Source organism: Alligator mississippiensis, chromosome 2 (genome assembly GCF_030867095.1).
Source record: "Alligator mississippiensis isolate rAllMis1 chromosome 2, rAllMis1, whole genome shotgun sequence".
Classification (NCBI taxonomy): Eukaryota; Metazoa; Chordata; order Crocodylia; family Alligatoridae; genus Alligator; species Alligator mississippiensis.
The window spans coordinates 3,621,546-3,639,949 of record NC_081825.1 but is presented as its reverse complement, the minus strand read 5'-3'; the positions used below and the strand labels follow the sequence as shown (position 1 = coordinate 3,639,949).

At 57.1% G+C, this 18,404-nt stretch overlaps 1 protein-coding gene across 3 annotated transcripts in view; it reads right to left on the bottom strand.

The window, feature by feature from the left end:
- Positions 1-18,404, bottom strand: part of DYSF (dysferlin) — a 200,784-nt gene that overhangs the window by 100,356 nt on the left and 82,024 nt on the right. For all 3 annotated transcript variants that reach the window (XM_019495633.2, XM_019495634.2, XM_059721412.1), the window contains exons 27-31: positions 16,852-16,957; positions 15,802-15,944; positions 12,226-12,399; positions 1,566-1,659; positions 794-871 (exon numbers count right to left, since the gene is read on the bottom strand). In XM_019495633.2, the coding sequence (XP_019351178.2) occupies positions 794-871; positions 1,566-1,659; positions 12,226-12,399; positions 15,802-15,944; positions 16,852-16,957 (595 nt within the window). The remainder of the gene's footprint in view (positions 1-793; positions 872-1,565; positions 1,660-12,225; positions 12,400-15,801; positions 15,945-16,851; positions 16,958-18,404) is intronic.

The following is an 18,404-nucleotide window of genomic DNA, read 5'->3' as shown; positions in this document are numbered from 1 at the left end:
GCTGCCCAAGGTCAGGGAGCAGAGCCCACAACCACGGGACAATATCTCCCCCCGACCCCTGCAAAGGACTGGGAGCCATGACTCCTGTCCCCCCTGCAACGCAGGAAGACGCAGGCTGGGATCTGATCAGACGCCTAAGGGGGAAGCACTCAGGTCTGAGCCCAAAAAGGACAGCTTAAGCGTCAGCCCACGTCTGCTCGGAGATGCCTGGTATCTACTCATGCACCTTCATTTCATCTGTGTGCATCGCCAGCCCGGCACCGGGGCTGTGCCCATTTCTCGACCTTCCCCATACCCCACGTGGCCTCGCCTCCCACCTGCACTCGTGCGGTCTCGCACGCTGCCCCGGGACTCGCAGAATCAAGGCTCTGTGCCAGGGAAAACATCCCTGCCTGCATTTTTGTTCGTGTCCCTGAGCTCCCCGCTACCCGGGCTTGCCGCTGGCTTTTTGACATCGACTCACGTCTGCGAGCAGGAGCTATTAGCAAAGCAAACACCATCTGACTGGGGAGTGACCTGGGTAGCTTGTGGTTTCTGGTTGGTTTCTCACGTAAGAGTTCTCGAAAAGCCGATTCCTCCTCTGATGGGAAGCAGGGCTAGTCACACCGGCTTCCTTGGGAAAACCTTATGCATCTGTCTCTTGTTGCACAGCAGCACAAAACCCCCCTTTCTACTTCAAATCTGTGCCAGGACAGGCCCCCAGGGTCCTGAACTTTACCTCGCGGAGACCAGGGCGAAGTGTCAGTGCAAGCTGAGGATTCAATCGCGTGCTTCAACGAGGCTCTGTGCTTACCTGAAAAGCTGTCCTTATCCAAGGCAATCAGATCCCGTGCCTGGTACATATAGCAACGGAGATGGTATTTGTTTCCATCTGCATTGAGGAAGAGGGGAATAAGAAAGGCATTCAGGGCCACACGCCTGGAGTGATGGAAAGCCTGCAAGAGCTACACAAAGTGCCTCGAGGTTGCATGGGGACCGAGGGAGCAGGGAGGGGGTGGTCTGGGGTCCTGTGAGGGAGGAAGCCCTGGGTCCCAGTGCTGCTTTTGCATTAAATGCAAATCACAGAGAAGTAGGACTGGAAGGGGCCTCTGTAGGTCATCTAGTCCTGAGGCACGATCAGCCCTGTGCAAACCTCCCTTTACAGATCCCTAAGCCAACCTCTTCGTAAAACTACCGTTCACCCCGACACAACATCGGAACAAGTCACTGGTAAAGCAGGGGGCCACGGCAGCTTGGAAAATCCCCCTCCTAGCTATTGGATGCAATGGGGGTAGGAGCAGGACACAGCCCTCCAGAGCAAGGCTCCCTCTGGCTTTTCTCCTTCCAGTCCCACATCACTTCCCCTCTTGCCCCCACGAGGTGGGCAGCATCCACAGCTGGGCTGCACGGTGCTCCTGGCTCTGCCCAGTGCGTGGCTCGATGGCGACGGCTCTTTGCAAGGAGAAAGATTCAGACCAACCTTGCTCTGCCCCGACCCAGACGCACGCTCCAGGCACCACTTGAGTCTCAAGGGAGCCTTCGAAGCGTGTGCAATTCCCACCCTCGAGCCCTCGGCAGGGACTCACAGTCGAAGATGCAGGAAATGGTAGGCCGGTTGACGCCGAAGCTCAGGGTCGAGACCGACTTGCCGTCGTCGCTCTTGTCGTCCGTCACGCCTCCCTGCGGAAGAACCCGGCATTAGTCGCACGAGGGAGGGAGCTCCAACCATCAAACGAGAGCAGCCCCAGGGAGCTCGTGTGGCAGGAGCCACGAAGAGGGGAGAGAGCGCGTACGCTTGTCCTTACACATCGAAAGGCTGGCGTGGCCCCTCGGTGTGACGGAAACATGGTCTTGAATGGATGTATCCTCCCAAGCCCCCTTAGGAGCCGGGGTTGACAAGTGCTATGACCCCAACTGCAAGGCTAGCGTCCTCGCCAATGCATCCCCTCTCCCCTCTGCAAAGCATGGGTCGCATCCCCTGGTGCTCACGGAGGAAAACAGCCTACTGCTGCTGCCAAGGAATGGAGCGCTCCCTTCAGCCCCTCTGTGCCGGAAGTCACGGGTTCAAATCCTGCTGGCGAGTGGTAGTGAGTGATACAGCTGCTGGGGAGGGGTGGCAAGGAGCAAGTAGAGGGTGCTGGGTGGATATCGATAGGTGTGGAGGGCACTTTTGTGCCAAGCCACTGATGGCAATGGACAGGTTCCTGCGGGCCCGGGACCAGTCCTCTCTGCAGGGGCGGGGGGATGGGGGAAGGGGGCAGCAGGACCCCTCTACACCATGTTCCCTATGACACCAGAGGTTTTGCAGCCATGAGGGACTTGTGCCTCTGGGCATGCACCCCATTGGGAAGGCTGATGGCTGCACAGCCAAGCGAAGGGGACGACCCCGAGGAGTGGGGTGGAGAAGGGGAGACCCCAGACCTCTGGCTCCCACAGGCCATGAGACTGTGATCCTGTTTGCAAACCCGGCGAGCATCTTAAACCCCACTGGGTTTTGTATCCCAGCCTCCCCCTGCTCTCGTGCTCAGAAACCGTCCCCTCGTTTCCTGCCTCCGTTTATTCACAGCCGCTTCTTGTGCGTGTGTCCTGGGGCCAACATTGCCCTTCCACTTCGACAGCTCCTGGCTGCATCCCCAGAAACCAAGTGCGACCCCCCAGCTCAGCCTGCCGGCTGTACCCAAAACCTGCATCGCTCAGCATCAGCGCCGAGACCAGGTCTCTGGGCCCCGGGTGCCAACCCGACCCGGTCAGCTGCCGAAACCTGACAACAGGTGCAAGGAGACAGCTCGGACCCTCGTCCTTCCTGATCCCTCGAGTGACCGGGCAATCCCCCCCTTGCAGAGTAGCACCTCGGATACAGAGATGAGCCCCTAGGATCCACGTAACACAAAAGCGATGAGGTTAGGCAGCTCGCCGGTGGCATCTGAAAGGCTTCCTGGCGCGGGGTGTTAAAGCACGTCGCTACGTCTCCTCGTGAGTAAAATGAATGGGGTACAAACACAGCTCGCAGTGATAGAGATGGCGTCTACTGCTCCGCTCACTGCTTGCAAGGATCCTTGTCTAACCCTGGCCAAGGCTTTTCCCCTCTCCTGCCTTCTGCCTCTGCGCCCGGGCCTTTTATCACCTCCTAATTGCTGCACTCGGCTTGAAATATTTCATTGCAGGGAAGGGAGCGTAAAGATGACTTCCCGGCTAGTGCAAAGCTGAGCTTTAAATATTTTCAATTATCGAATGAACAATCCGTCCGGAATGGCATTTCCAGAGCCCCCGGCTTGCGCGGCCCAAAAAAGTGTCAAGAACTTAGGTGGTCTGGAGAGTCCTTCCTGCTTTCCAAAAACTCCAGGGCAGGAATAGCAATTACCGGGGCATTGTCTGCAGAGGAAGAGCCGGGGTTTGCGGTGCAAAATATTTATGACAATTAGGTCATGCAAAGTTCTCCCTCCAAAGTTTCCCTTCCTTTCCCTTTCGCCCCCACCCAGCCCATCGCGACTGCCCCACCGGGGCCTGAAGACGCAAGCAGAGCCCCCGGCTGTGTCTCAGGAATTCGCCGGGAGCTGAATAGCTCCTCAGTTATTTTTATGACCTTCTCACCAAGCGGCCAAGGCCAGCCTGGCACGCGGCCCACAGTTGGAAAGCGCCCCGTGACGAAGGCTTCCCGATCCGCTCCGTGCTGCCTCGAGGCCGGGCAGGGATGGGAAATCTCCCCCTAGCCCCCCACCCCGTGAGTCCCGTGTGGGTCTGCAGTGGGGTGGGGAGGGGAGGGAGGCATTGGGTCTGCAAGCACAGGCCTGATGCAAAAGTCACAAAAAGATGCCAGTGACCTCATGTTTGGGAAAACCCTGCGTCGTGAGCACGAGAGCAGCTGCAACGATGCGGTGACACGGTGGGGGGGGTCCATGTATTCTTGACTCCTGCTTCTTCTGATGGATGGGGAAAATCCTCCTACCCATCCCCAGAGCAGAGGGGCACCAAAAGGGCAAGGCCCGTCCACCCTGGCATGCTCCCTGTCTCATTTAACCACCTTCCGAATCCCTCTGCCCACCCGGAGAGCACCGTGGTTGGCTCAGTCATGCCCCGTGCATGGCATCTGCAGGGATTGCCTGAGCTGGCAAGGACAGGCAAAACTTTCCAATGAGGGGGAAAAACATCTGGCTGTGGGTTTCCCCTCCGCTGATTCTAGGAAGCGGATGAGAGCAAACCCGGGCTGGGCAAGGGGAGGGTTGGGAATGACAGCAGGAAACAAGGGCAGGATGAGTAGGGGATGCCCCGTGACATACAGCTTAGCTCCCTACTCAAATTCCTCACTCCGGGAGGAAGGGGTCTTGGGGGCAGAAGGGGCAGGAGTCTCGGTAAGCTGCTCCCACGGCCGGGGTGAAAAGCAAGAGCGTTAAGGAACAGGCCGGTGCGATGGCAAAGAAGGGCATGTCAGCACCTGCTGAAGGAGGAATGAGCAGGAAAATAAGAAGGTGGATGGATGGATGGACGGACACACAGATGGAGGAACAGACAATTAGACACACAGAGAGATAGGGGCAGACTCCAAGTATTCACCACACACGGGGACAGAGGACTGGATTCACCCACAAGAGGATCCACTCACACTCATCACAGCTCCAAGGCCACAAGATAAAGGGAAAAACCCAACGCTGGGCCATGGGTAAAGAGCAGAAGGAACAAGTGAACCACGGATACTTCAGCCACAGCAGCAGCAGAGAATATATTAGGTTAAAATAAGGGTGAACGCAGCTAGGAAGAGGACATGCCCTGAGCTACAGGAAGCCAAGAATAAAAGCCCCTGCCGATATGAGCTGGAGGAAAACTCCTTCCTCATCTCAGACCTGGCAACCGGCTTGACCCTGAAGGCATGAGCAAAACCCACCAGCCTTGTAAGGAACAATGCAGGAGGGACAAGGGGAGCAAGATAGTCTTCTCCATCACCAGCGCCCTAGTGCTGGTAAAACTCTCACTGACCTTGATCCCTAATGGAATGAAACTCCAACCACTTTGGCGGAAAACCGGTTGCTTCAGAGCCTTAACACTAGCCCGGAGAGTGCTCTGGATAACGTCCAGGAGAGAGCGGTGCTGCCTTGGCTGCGGAGGAAAGGATGGGAACACGCCGGTGGGTCTTTTCCATCTCAGACTCGTAGGACTCGCTGGTAAACCATCCCAAGGGAAGCAGGGAAAGGGAGGAAGCGAAGGACCCGCACCAGTATCTGGGGCTCTGGCTACAGTCTATGCCAGGTATCATGGTAATGAGGCAACAAAGCCTTAATGAGGTGCAAACTCAAAGCCTTAATGAGGTGCGAACAGCTAAACCAGCCTGTTCCAGCTGAAAGCAGCTAGCAGGCTTACCCTGCTTGAAGCCTGCAATAAGGTCTGGCACATGGCATGTGCCCATTGGCACTACTGAACTGGCTGTCCATGTTACCTGGGCTTTACACCTGCTCCCCTTGAAATCAGTGGGAGTTTTGCCATGAACATCCACAGGAGCAGGCTCTGGGGAGTGGGAAACAAGACAGAGACAGCACTTATCAAGTGCTGTCAAGAGCTTGTCGCCCTCTCCAAATGTGCTCTGTGGACTGGGGAGGAGGGTGAGCAGAGAGGCAAGCAGCCCCACAGACCCCCATCTGCAGTTCAGCCGCCCAGGTGTTACCACGAGCAGGAAATTCAGCCTGCTTCGGTTTGCTGGAGAGCTCGGTGCTAGGAAGAGCAGGAGGAGGTGGTTTGCAGGCGCGGGGTGTTGTGTGCTGCTGGGACCATCAGGGTGTATCGCAGCTACACAATTGCCTTCCTTCATGGGGACACCGCCGTCCCTCCCGTTCTGTGCCGGTGCCAGAGGTGACTCTTCTGAGGCCTGACACAGATCATAGAAAAGTGGGGCTGGAAGGGACCTCCAGAGCTCACATCTAGCTCAATCCAGATCAGCCCTGTCCAAACCAGCCATAATCTAAACTCTACATAAGGCTGCCATCAACCCTGACACAACACAAGACATCACACTCGAACCTGCCCCGGGGAAAGCAGGGGGATCACAGCAGTCAACGTCCTGCTTCTGTAAAAGGTTCTTAATATATGCTCAAGAGACCCCACGTAGAGACCATGCCTCTTACTCCAGAAGAAGACAACCCCCCTGCCCTGCCCAAATCCATCCCGACCTGACCAGGGGGTAAAATTCCCAAAGATGGCGTTGGTCTGACCCCGAGAAGATGGGCATGCTGGAGCCTAGCTGAAATCTTTGCAGTGTCAGAGTGACATTTAATGCAATGCAATGGTCCCTTCAGACCTTAAACTCCATGAAACAACTATGGCACAGTGCGTACATTATATATGCCCATGGCACCCAAACGTGGGCACCTGGCCATCGGGAAGCAGAGGTGGGCCCAAACCAAGGACTGTGGGGTTGGAGTGTGCCAAAGCTTGGGGGAATCTGGACCAGGAGTTCAATCTGATCCGTTCCATCTGAATCCCATTCTGGATTCCTCTTTGCAGGCCTTTCCCCATCCCTGCCACCAACCAGAGCCAGAGGCACTGGAAAGCCATTCAACCCAGTGTTGCTGAGTCAGAAAATACCCACCCCCATAAGTTATTAAAGGGGGGGTGCCTCCACGGTGCTATAACAGTAGGGCAGCCCCTCTCATCTGACATCTTTGCCCTGTCCTATGCACATGGATGCCCCTGCCTCCTGTCTCCTGCTGTCCTGGAAGCAAATGATGTGCTAAGAGTGCTTGCTTTGTCATGCAAAGCCCTGAATGCAAGATGGGCAGCTGTGCAAAGGCTGGGCCCTGGCACTGGGAATTTCCCAAGCAGCTTCTTGGAGTGGGAGGCCTCTCCCAGCTTCTCATGACCCTCCCCCCCCCCCCCCCAAAAAAAAAAAAAAAAAAAAAAGACCTGATCCTGATGCTCAAGGAGGCTGGAATTCAACAGAGGGATTTTCCAGTTCACTGGGGCATTAAGGGACAAGCTGGCAGCCCAGAAACCCCGGCATCATAGACCAACACTGTTGTCTCGAAGATGCATTCCTTCTGGTCGTGTTTGAACCAATCTGCCCACTGGAGAGGAGTCCTTTCACAGGGTTTGGTGCCATTGGAGGGGCGGTCACCTTGCTTCCTTGGACCTTGCACTTTCATCCTTCTTCCCAGCAATCTCCATTGTCTGATGGCCTCATGTCAGTGAGAGCACAGCCGCGGCATCATCCACAGGCATCTCATGAAGAACAGGGCCGATCCTGGGAACAAGACGGAGCCAGAAGAAGGGCCCTGGAGAGGCACTGAGGAGGAGACTGGTCCCTTTCCCCCCCAGCAATGAACATTGGGGGGAACACAGGAGTCAGGAGCTACTTTGTGCCGGGTCTCTTGCTTTGTGCACTCTCCACTACTGGAGGCATTCAAGAAGTTGGAGGTGCACTGGTCAGGGATGATCTAGGTGTAGGGATGCCTATTTTCTTCTATGGGTAGTTCTTTTGCTTCTGGGCTTTGTTGGGTGCCACATGGAGGCAGAAGGGATTCTTTTCATGTGTTAGGGGGTTTCAAGCCTTCCTTAGAGGCGCTGGGTGCTACTGCAGCCCAGGCTGGGTATGGGGACTGGGCTGTGCCAGTGCTCCTGCTGGGAGGTTCCTGGCTAGAGGGTCTTGCCCCCAAACTGATGCCATATTGGGGGTCAGAAAGGAATTTTACCCCCTGGTCAGATTGGATTGGACTGGCAGGAGGGGGTAACCCTCCACTGTACCAGGGGCACGGCCTCTGCCTGGGATCTCTTGAGTGTATATTAGCAACCAGCCTCACCCCCCTTTGCAACCAAGCCTGACCCCCTCTTTGCAGCAGCAAGACGTTGGCCACCATGGTCCCCCTGCCTTCCCTGGGGCAGGTTTGGGTGTTACATCTCATGCTGTGTCCAGGCTAACTGCAGTTGTGCAAAGAAGCTGGACATGGGGTTTGTCTGGGCTGGTTTGGACAGGGCTGATCCTGCCTCAGGCAGGGGTTGGACTAGATGTGACCCCTTCTCTGTGACTCTTTGATGCCTTGGCTGCCCCGATGGCTGGGGCCTGATGGCTTCAAAGGGCTGCACTGCAGGTTTCCCAGACCTGGAGCTCGGTGTTGCCCTTTCTCACTGCCTAGTCCAGGTCCCGCGCCTGACTTTTCCACCCGACTCTTCTCTGCCTCACCTGCCCTGTGCCTGGAGATGGAAACCAAAGGGGTTCTCTTCTTGAATGTCATCCACTCCGTGCCCATTTCTCCTGCACTGAACATGGTGACTGTGCCTCAGAGACTCCGCCTGCCACGCCACCAGTGGTGTGAGTTCAAGCCTTGTTCCAGACTTAGCGTCTGCCAGCAAACCCAGCCGTAGGTGGTTCTCAGGCTGGAGAGTCAATGGCGAGGCCGGTCCTGTCGCACTCTTGGTATGGGACACTGGCTTGCTTTGAGCACATCAAGCCAATGGGCTGTGAAGCTCGGGGACTTCGGAGTCTCTTATTTCCACCCAGCTTCATCCCACTACATCTCTCCCGGAGGTTTGCTCAGACGTGCTTCCTCCTCCTGGCACAGAAAACCCTCGTCAGGAATTCTGTCTGCTTGGGCTTCATCCAAAATCCGATGGTTGCCGCAGAGAGCCCGACCTGCGTTTGTCTGTGCACAAACCGCTGCTGATATCATCTGCCGTCCTCTCCAGGGGTTCAGTGGGACGAGGGAGGGCACCCTTGGGTAGCATGGATGGGAGACGCGGTAGGGGTCTCTCTATATGGGGCTGACCATCCTAGAAGTGAAAGTACGAGTTGCTCGAGAGAACGAGAGGAGCTGGAAAAGGCCTGAGTTTGCACAGGCATCCAGCCGGGCAGCAAACCCGGGGAATGCGGCCGCTAACCCCAAGTTATGCGGGCACCAAAGCAAGCCAGCATGACCTACTGCAGCTGGGAATGCAGCGCATGGAGCCCACGGCTTTGGCGTGTTTTGCTGGGAGCGAGGAGGCCCATCCCTGAGCCAGCCCTGAGGCCAGGGATGAATTCACCTGCTGGTCTCTGCAGAATAGCTCGGTGCCGACAGCGTGACCGGCACCCTCCCTTCCCCTGGAACGGCAGTCTCACTGGAGGAGATGTATACAGGAGGCTTGGCAGGGACAAATCAGGCAGGCCATGGGGCAGGCTGAGAGATGGGGGCATGGACCCCTCCCCGCCACAACCCTTGTGGTGGGCAGGAGTCCATGCTTGCAATCCTGTTTTTGGGGAGAAAGAGATGCAACACACATCGCCTCATCTGGGCATGAGTGCAATTAGGAGCGTAAAGGTAGAGGTCTCTGCCAGGATGGGCTCCCTCATCTCTTCCTCACTGGGCTGCAAAGCATCTTGCTCTCCTCTATCTGGGCCCTGCCTGTCTGCAAGACTGATCCGGCCCACGGCTGCAAGGCTGTGGGGGAGAATGGGGAAGGAGCCTTGCTGCAGCAGGGAGGGAGGCTAATGCCAAGAGCTGCCCGGAGTCAATCCAGCTGCCTGTGAGGGCTGATGATTCAGGCTGTCACCCTCATGCTCTGAGCACCGTCACTGCTCGTGTCCCCCGGCTCTTCCCTGCTGCACGCCCAGACCCGAGAGCCAGGCTCCAGCATGGGTGGCACTGTCCGGTACTCGCCACTCTGCATCCCGACTCGCCTCGTGGTTTCTTCCCCTGCGATCTCGGGTCGTCAAGTCAGGCGTGATGTCCTAAATGTTCTCAGCGTATCCCTCTGCAGCCAGGGCGGCCCAGAGCCCAGCTGGAGCAGCCAGGTGGGCACATAGCTCAGGACTGCCTTCAGTCCCATTCCCCCTTCTTGTTCCCTGCCTCGTGGTGCAATGCTCCTCCCCAAAACCTCTGGGCACAGGAGAAACAACAGCTAGAGCCGCTCTCTTTCCAGTCTGGTCACCGCATGGATAGCCAGTATCTAGTCCTCTTTGTAGCACAGGGCCAGCGCTCATCCCTGCCCTTTAGAAACTCAGGCTGAAGCAAAGATCCAGGGCTGCAGGTGAGTAGAGCCCACATGACGCCCAGCAATGGGCAGCCCAGGACCACGTCTCATCTCCGATGCACGGAGGAGTCGGGGAACCGGCCCAGAAAGGGGTTTCTGGGCTTGGAAGCTGAAACCCAAACTCCTGCTCACGTTGGGTGTCTCAGTTCCTGGGAGTCTAAAGCAAGGCACGGAGCCCCAAACCCTCCATCCACCTGGCTGGGCACCTGACACGCGAGATGGACCCGTGCAGCAGCCGTGGTGCAAAACCAGAGCTCGCCTGAGCAAAGCCTGGAGGAGCAGGGGCAGGAGGGGAGGGTCCCTGTAAGCCAGCGCAGCCCCCGGCAGCTGACCCCCCACTCAGAGCTCGGTAGCAGGCTCTTACGGAGGTCTGCTCTCTTTATGGGCTCGTGAATGTGGGATCAGGGCCTGGCTGCTGCTGTTAAAGCCCCTTGTAAAACTTTACCGCTGGAGCAGGGGGAGGTCGCCCAGTACTTGGAACCAGACTGGTCTGAGATGGGGGAGCTGGGAACGGGAGGGGTGGGCGATTAGGGGAGCCCCAGGAGGTAGGGACAAAGGCAATATGCACTCACAGGCATGTGGACACACACACTCAAGGGGCAGCTACAGTGGCATGTGCACACTCACAGTCATACACAGATGTGCACGCACACATACATACACAAGCATCAAGGTGCAGGAAAATGGTGGCATATACACACACGCACGTACACCAAGGTGCAGGGACAACGGCAGCATGTGCTCACTTGCCCACTCATAGTCAGAGACACACACACGCATCACAGTTACACACACACACATGCATCAAGCTGCAGCAAAATGGTGGCATGTACACACATGGCCACATTAAGGCTTAGGGACAGCGGCCGCCCATACACAAGCACACATACACGTCACAGCTGCCACGGCAGCATGTACACGCGTGCACACACAGACACCGATAGCAGTGATGATAGCAGCACACATACACTTTACTTGTGAAAGAGCCAGGAATTGAACTCGGGACTCGTACACCTCTGGGGACATCCCACCCAGCAAGTCCTGGCACCACACACAGCCCCCAAATCATACCCATCTCTACATGGTACAAGTGGCTCCTGGGGTCCGGCTGCTGTCTCCCAGCCGGGACGAATGCACAGCTTTTGGTCAGGATATACAGCACCTTGCACCAAACTAATCCATGAGCCGAAACCGTGCCCCGAGCAGTGGGGCTCTGCAGTGCTGGCAAAATTGGGGTGCAGAGAGATTAAAAAGTCTGTCTATACCCCAGCCCAACTGGTCCTGGGGGGGCAGCTCTCAATTCATGCCCCCCAACCTGGAAACGGGGCAGTGCATCTGTTCCAGGGGTCACCTGGCTGCTGCCCCCCACATGCTGGAAACTGGATGCATGGGGGCACCCCAGGAAAAGGGCACCCCAGAAGGGGCTGGACAGCTGCTTTTCGAAGTCCGGCTCACGCTGGCGGGAGCAGGCAGGGGGCACGGGCCTGAGATCATCCTGCAGACCATGCCTCTCCCTGCCCTCTGCCAAACCCCGGGGTGCCCAGAAAAAAACCCGACGGGGCCCAGTTTCACGTATCGACTTGTCTCGAGCTCAGCGTGGCGTTCACGGCTTGGAGGACGGGGGGACAAAACAGAGCACGGAGCGGGGAAATCCAGAGGGGAGGGGGAAAAAAAGAAAAGAAAAAGAAACCCTGCTATAAAAGAGGCTTTGTGTTGCAACGGTTGGTTCTCATTTAGCCCCTGGAAAAGGCAAACGCTTATGAAATCCAAGGGAGAAGGGATGCCAGAATAGGAGTGAAATGCATCCTGTCAGGGGCTAGGCACCAGATAACGCCGCGCCGGGGAGCGCGTGGATGGAGGCTCTGGGCAGGCAGAAAGCGGCTTTTGCCTTTCGAGAGAAGGAAAGGCAGATAAACAGACCCCGGAGAGGCAGGGGTCGGGTGCTGAGGTACAGTCAGGACCAGCCACGGGAGCAAGGCAGGGGCAGAGTGAAGTTTTGGGGCAACACAGAAGCAGAAAGAGGAGTGGAAACCACCCCCCCCGGATTAGCAGGGTCAGCTGCACCGCCGCAGCCCATGGATGCTCAGGACCACCCTCCAGCACCCCATTGCTGGGACGTGGCACGCACTGAGCTGCAGTGTGGGCAGCCGGCCCATTCAGGCCCAGAGCTGGGGTAGGGATACCCCCGGACCCCTGCAAATCCCCGGGAGGTGGGCAGTGGGTGACACCAGGCTGAGGGCACAGGCGACAGGGACCTACCAGGGCGCCCTCCAGGGCGAAGACGACGGCGGGGCCGGTGCGCTCCAGGGGCTCCATGCGTCGGCGCCAGCGACGGCGACGGAAAGCGTCCGTCTTGCGGTACTTCAGGTGGAACCGCCAGCCGAAAAGCGAAGCGTATTCCCAGCCCTCGCCCTCCAGCTCTTCCTGCTTGTGCTATAGAGGGAGGAAGAGGATTGGCATGCAAGGAAGGGATCCTGCCACCCATTTCCCAGATCCCCACCTTCCTCCATCTCAATGATAAGCAACAGCTGAGCTCATCATTCAACTGCAGAGACTTTCGGAGGTCCCCACTGCATTAGAAACGTTGATATCCATGGTTTGCTCTAGCTCACAACTTTGGGATGGCTCAGGTCAAGCTAAAACGTGCAATCCTGTTTTCGGGGACAAAGAGATGCAACAAACATCACCTCGTGTGGCCATGAGTGCAATTAGGTACAAGGATATCTCTCTGAAAGCATGCTGATGCATTGAAGTAGATATATTAATAAAAGGTCAGGGTGTGGAGAGAGTTGTCGGACACTCCTTCCAGACTGCAGAGGTGATATGCTGCCCCGCGGACCCTGCGGGCTGTCTGATGAAAACCCTCTGGGACAGACCACCCGCTTAGCGAGGTAACTTGCTGGTTGCTTGTTAATGCAACGTGTTTCAGAGTCACAGACAGCGAGGGTGGAAGGGAGCTCAGGAGGGCACATCTAGTGCAACCCCTGCTCCAAGCAGGACCAGCCCCAACTACATCACCCCTACCCAGGCTTTGTCTACCAGGTTTTAAACACCTCCAAGGATGGAGACTGCACCACCTCTCTAGGGAGCCTGGTCCACTGCTTCACCACCCTCCTCGGGAGACAGTTTTTCCTAATATCCAACCTCAACTTCCCTTGCTGCAGCCTGAGCCCATTGCTCCTTGTTCTCTCTGAATAAATGCACTTTCTAGAGTGGAGCTCCTGTCTCTCCTTGCACGTCTCAACCCTGACCGGCCCGAAGCACGGCTGTGCAGGTGGCAAGGGGCAGCTGCTTCTGCACCCTCCTCTCTTCACTGCACTGATCCCTCCAGGGTGACACCTCCCACCCCAGAACAGGTTGCAACTGGGCAGGTTTCTCCTGGTCCCATTCACCACTGATGCTGGGACGGGCTCCCTTCACTGCACCCTGCGTGGTAGCTCTTTAGCACTGCCCTTTGCCCACCAAACTGGGCACTGAGTTCATCTACCCTGTGCCACTGTCAAGCCACTCACCCTACAGCCTGCCAGGCACCGCCAGCCCCTTTCTGCCCTGGGAATCGTTGCACCCCATGCTGAAAAGCGGCTGCCTCTGGGGTGGAACGAGGCCACTGTTTTCAGTAGCAATCTCTGCCTCTTTGTTAGATGCAGCGCACAGCACCTGGTGCTTTGGTCCCGGTGTCTACCACACTGCAGCAATTCTTTAAAACCCCAGAGCAATCCCCCATAGGAATGCAGGGCTTGAAAGAAAGACGGCTGCGTCCACCTGCCCCTGCAGACAGACTGGAGCAGCCAGGAAGCATTGCACCCGGGGGCTGACGCACCCAGGATGCCAAGGTAAACTCCCTGATGCTTCGCTGTCTTGCACAACTCCTGGCATATCGCTGTGGGGAGTGGAAGTAAAGTTTCCCGACTATCCGAGCAGCAGGATGATGGTTGTAGCTGCCCAGGGAGCCTGTGTGGAGTCTCTGTCCCTGTGCCCGGCACAGATTGGACAGGCATCTGTTTGGGATGGGGTAGGAGCATGGGCATCTCGGGGCGCTTCCCAGGCTATCAAAGACCCAAGACTTGCTTGGATTCATTAAGCACCTTGGATAAAGCATGGGGACATCCTAACTTCCCAGCCCAAAGTTTCGTGGATCCCAGCTAAACTCCTTAGGGAGGGACCTCCCACTCGCTGCGAGCCCCAGAGCTGTCCTTGGGGCCTGGCTACCATCACGGACTTGAACTAGGACAGAAGCGGGCAGGAGAGGCTGGGAGCAGCCCAAACTCAGAGGAGAGACAGCTCCTCCGATGGGAAGCTTGCAGGCCAAGGAAGCTCGGGGCTGAGCTTCCCTGAGCAGCTCACGGGGAACTGAAGGTAAAGACAAGACAGAGCTGGGAGCTTCCACCAGTCCTCAGCTCATTAGCAAATGCTCGTGAAGGGGGGGAGGAGTGCCTGCTGCATCACGACGGCCCAGGATCTGGCACCCTGTGCAGCCCAGCCCCTAGGAAGCTCCCGGGGCAATCACAGAAGGATAAAATCATAGACCAGGAAGGTAGGAAGGGACCTCAGGAGGTCATATCTAGTCCAATCCCCTGTACAAGGTGTGCTAGTTGCAAGGTGAAGAGGAAACCAGGATGCTCTGGGAGCCTGAGGCTGACCTGCCAAGGTCAAGGTCACATTCGTGAGCCGAGGGTGACACCTAGAGGCCGCTGGGGAGGTGGCAGGGTTTGAGAATGGGTCCAGGAACGGGGGGCTCGGCCCGAGGCACAGCATCAGGCTCTGCACTGCGTATGGGGTTAGGGTTAGGGTTAGGGTTAGGGGGGTCCCCACTGCACTAATCATGGCCTGGAACAACAGCGACAGCCCCTGGACCACAGGGTGGGGACTGGGGAGCTTTGGGCTTGGAGCTGCCCTGACCCAACAGCAGCCGATGCCCGTTGAGCCATGGGTTGAATCATAACATTGCAGAAAATGAGGGTTGGAAGGGACCTTACATCTAGTGCAACCCCCTGCTCCAAGCAGGACCAGCCCCAACTCCATCATCCCAGCCGAAGCTTTGTCTACCCGGGTCTTCAACACCTGCAAGGATGGAGACTCCACTGCCTCTCTGGGGAGCCTGCACCACCTTCCTCGTGAGAAAGTTCTTCCTAATATCCAACTTAAACCTCCCTTGGTAGGAATAACACCCGTGCAGAAGCTTGTGCACGTGCGTGTGCATACGCGCATGAATGTTTGCATATGCACATGCTTACGTTGGCAAGTGTGCACGTGTGTGTAAGTGTATGTTTGTGTGTGCACAGGCCTGTGTGTGTTTTCACGAAGGTGAGCGTGCATGCGTGTGTGCACGGATGGGGATGAGGGGGAGCAGCAAGAGCTCCCGGGGTCCTGACAAGCCGACAAAGCAGGGGCAGCAGCTCTCCCCTTGTACCCTGCCAGGTCTTCCCCACCAGACGGGTCAGAGCCGTGCACCCTCGACGACTAGCCCAGCCCTCACTTCCTTACCGAGCTTGCACACCACGGTGGCAGTCAGCCCCAGCCAGAGTTGCACTGGGGACTCTTGACCGGCTGGAAGCTGGCACCTGCCCTCCCGTGTGGTTCAGCCATGACTGACCGGGGATGGATTTAAAGGGCTGGGGGACAGAGGAAGGGGTCCCCCCATGATCCACGAATGGTTGTTTGGGCTCAGCCTGGGCTTCAAAGACCAACCTCCTGTACTCTCCAGCCTGTTTGCACCAATAGAGGTGCTGCACTGCAGGGGGGGGGGGGGGGGAATGGCCTAGCATCCTTGTCCCCATGTTACAGACAGGGAAACTGAGGCACGAGTGGTGCAGTGACTTGCTCAAGGCACCGTACCTTTTTCAACGCCTCCGTCTGCATGAGGTCCCTCCGGCGGAGCCGCACCCAGCGCCGGCGCCGGTTGGTGTGGTACATCTTCTCCGCCGGCACCCAGGACTTGGGCTTGCGGTCGGGGGGGATGGTGATGCCGTACTCCCAGCCTGGCAGTGAGAGACAGAGAGAGAGAGAGCCGTGTTGGGGAGTAGGGGGCACCCACAACGGTCTCTGGCTGCGAGGTCATCAATGACATCGTTGTGAAAACCAGTTTTAGTGACTGATATGTTTTGTTTCTGATAACGATGACCATATCCTGGAATGCTCCTAATGAGTGTGCAACGCTTCCCCTGCACGGATACCAGCCTACAACTGCTGCCAGGGTCAACTCATCTGCAGATGAGCCCGTTGCACCTCCCTAACACCCTTCCCAAAGACTCGTCTCCCTTGCTTTCTTCCTAGGGTACCTGGCGGGGGCGTTATTGCAGGGTGCTTGGGGGCTGGGGTGCGCGGCAGGGGCTGGACGGAGGGTCCCTACAGGCAAACGTTTGATTTGTGGATGACTAAGATCATAGGGAAGTGGGTGCAGGGGCCCTGGGCATCCTGCCTGGTCTGAGGGCTTTGGAGATCTGGGAGATCCCTCCGTGCAGTGGGTTGTCCACTAGCTCCAGCGCCACAACCTGCCCATCAGATCATCATCCCAGCCTCACTCGTCCCTGGTCCATCCATCCCCTCCTGTCCCCAAGGTCATTGCTGCTGTGCTCCATGCCCCTCTGGTGAAGAAATCCCAGGTGTGGGCTGCATGAGAGGTAATATTGGCTCCCCGGTCTAGCAGCCCCGGTGCTGCTACCAGCCATGGAGTTGGACTTGGGGTAGACGAAGCCAGAAAAGGTCGTGAGCCTGCAGTATTTGGAGGAACTCGCATCGCTCTCGGCTGCCTTTGAGCCTCCAGCTTGAATGGCCACGTCCCCATTAACAGCGGGGCAGGCTGGAGCGGGGAAGTCACACAGCCCTGGAGGGGAAAGTGCCCCGGTGGGGCAGCCGTACAGCCTGGGACGTCCGGTGTGGGGGTACCTCTTTCGTCCACGGCTCTGTTGAGGTCCGTGTCCCACTCCGAGTCCTCCCACTTCCACCCCGCGGGGCACTCGATCTCGTCCTTCGGCAGCACCTTCTCTCCGTTCTGCAAACACAGGAGGGGTTTAGGACACGACGCCGGGCTCAGCCCCGACCTCTTTCAGGGCTGGCAACAGGGGCAGGCTCGGCCCTTCCCAAAATCTAGCCCCTCTGTGGCAAAGCCATTTCAGCCGAGGGCAGGGCATACTGTATTTCCCCATGTACCGCATGCCCCTAAATAAGCCATGTGCCTTGTTTTTTTGGAAGGTGGGATGTAGAAAGATTTTTCCAGAGCTGGCTTTTTCCATGAGGACAGGAGAGGACACAACCCCGTGTTAACCATTTCACACCTGCTCTCACATTGGCACCAGTTTTCAGCAAGTTTGATCCCATCGCAAGGACGTGGGGACATGTAGTACTGCGGTGGGTGCCAACCTCTACGTCTCAATGCAGCGAAGGTCGGGCAAAGAAAAGCAGTTTCCCTGTTTGCAATCCACACCCCGGCAGGCTGATTTTGGGGGGAATGCTGTATATGTATATGAGTAAATACAGTGCGTCTTGCCTTGCCCCTAGCACTGCTCCAGCTTTCCTGGTGCTGTCACCCGCCAGCCCTTTGGAGCACACGGCTACAAACAGCTTGGGACAGACCCTCCCTTTCATAGCACGATGCCACCGAATCATAAAATTACAGACAAGGAGGGTGTAAAGGGACCTCAGGGGGTCACATCTAGTGCAACCCCTGCTCCAAGCAGGACCAGCTCCAACTACATCATCCCAGACAAGGCTTGGTCTACCCAGGTCTTAACTTCCAAGGATGGAGACTGCACCGCCTCTCTTGGTAACCTGTCCAGTGCTTCACCACCCTCCCAGTGAGAAAGTTTCTCCTAATATCTAACCTCCACTTCCCTTGCTGCAGCTTGAGCCCATTGCTCCTTCTGTCATCTGCCCCCACTGAGACCAGCCCAGCTCCATCCTCTTTGCAGCCCCCCTGCAGGGAGGTGAAGGCTGCTATTCAATCCCCCTCGGTCTTCTCTTCTGCAGACTCAATCAGCCCATTTCCTCACCAGTCCTGTCCCCCAGCCCCTCAATCATTTTTATTGCTAATTCTCCAATGTGTCCACATCCCTTCGGTAGTGGGGGTCCACAAATGGACACCGGACTCCAGATGTGGCCTCCCCAGTGCTGAATAGAGGGAAGCACCACTGCCCTGCATCTGCTGGCAAAGCCCTTCCCTAATGCTTTGCAAGAGGAGACACAGCAGTAGCTCCTCTGTTCGGGGGATGCTACAAGCAGCGTGCAGAGCAGCAATTCATGTCCCAACCAAGGCTGCAATCCCGCTCCAAACCTCCCGCACAGACCTGCCCCGTCCCGTCCAGACTGGGGCACGCTGAGAAGTTGAAAACAAATCGGTCGACCTGTTTACGAGCTGCAGCCCCTCGTCGTGACCCCGCTGTGAGAGGCTTCAGTGTGTCTGGGCTTTTTATTTTTTTTTTCCTCCCCCAAATCCCTCAGAG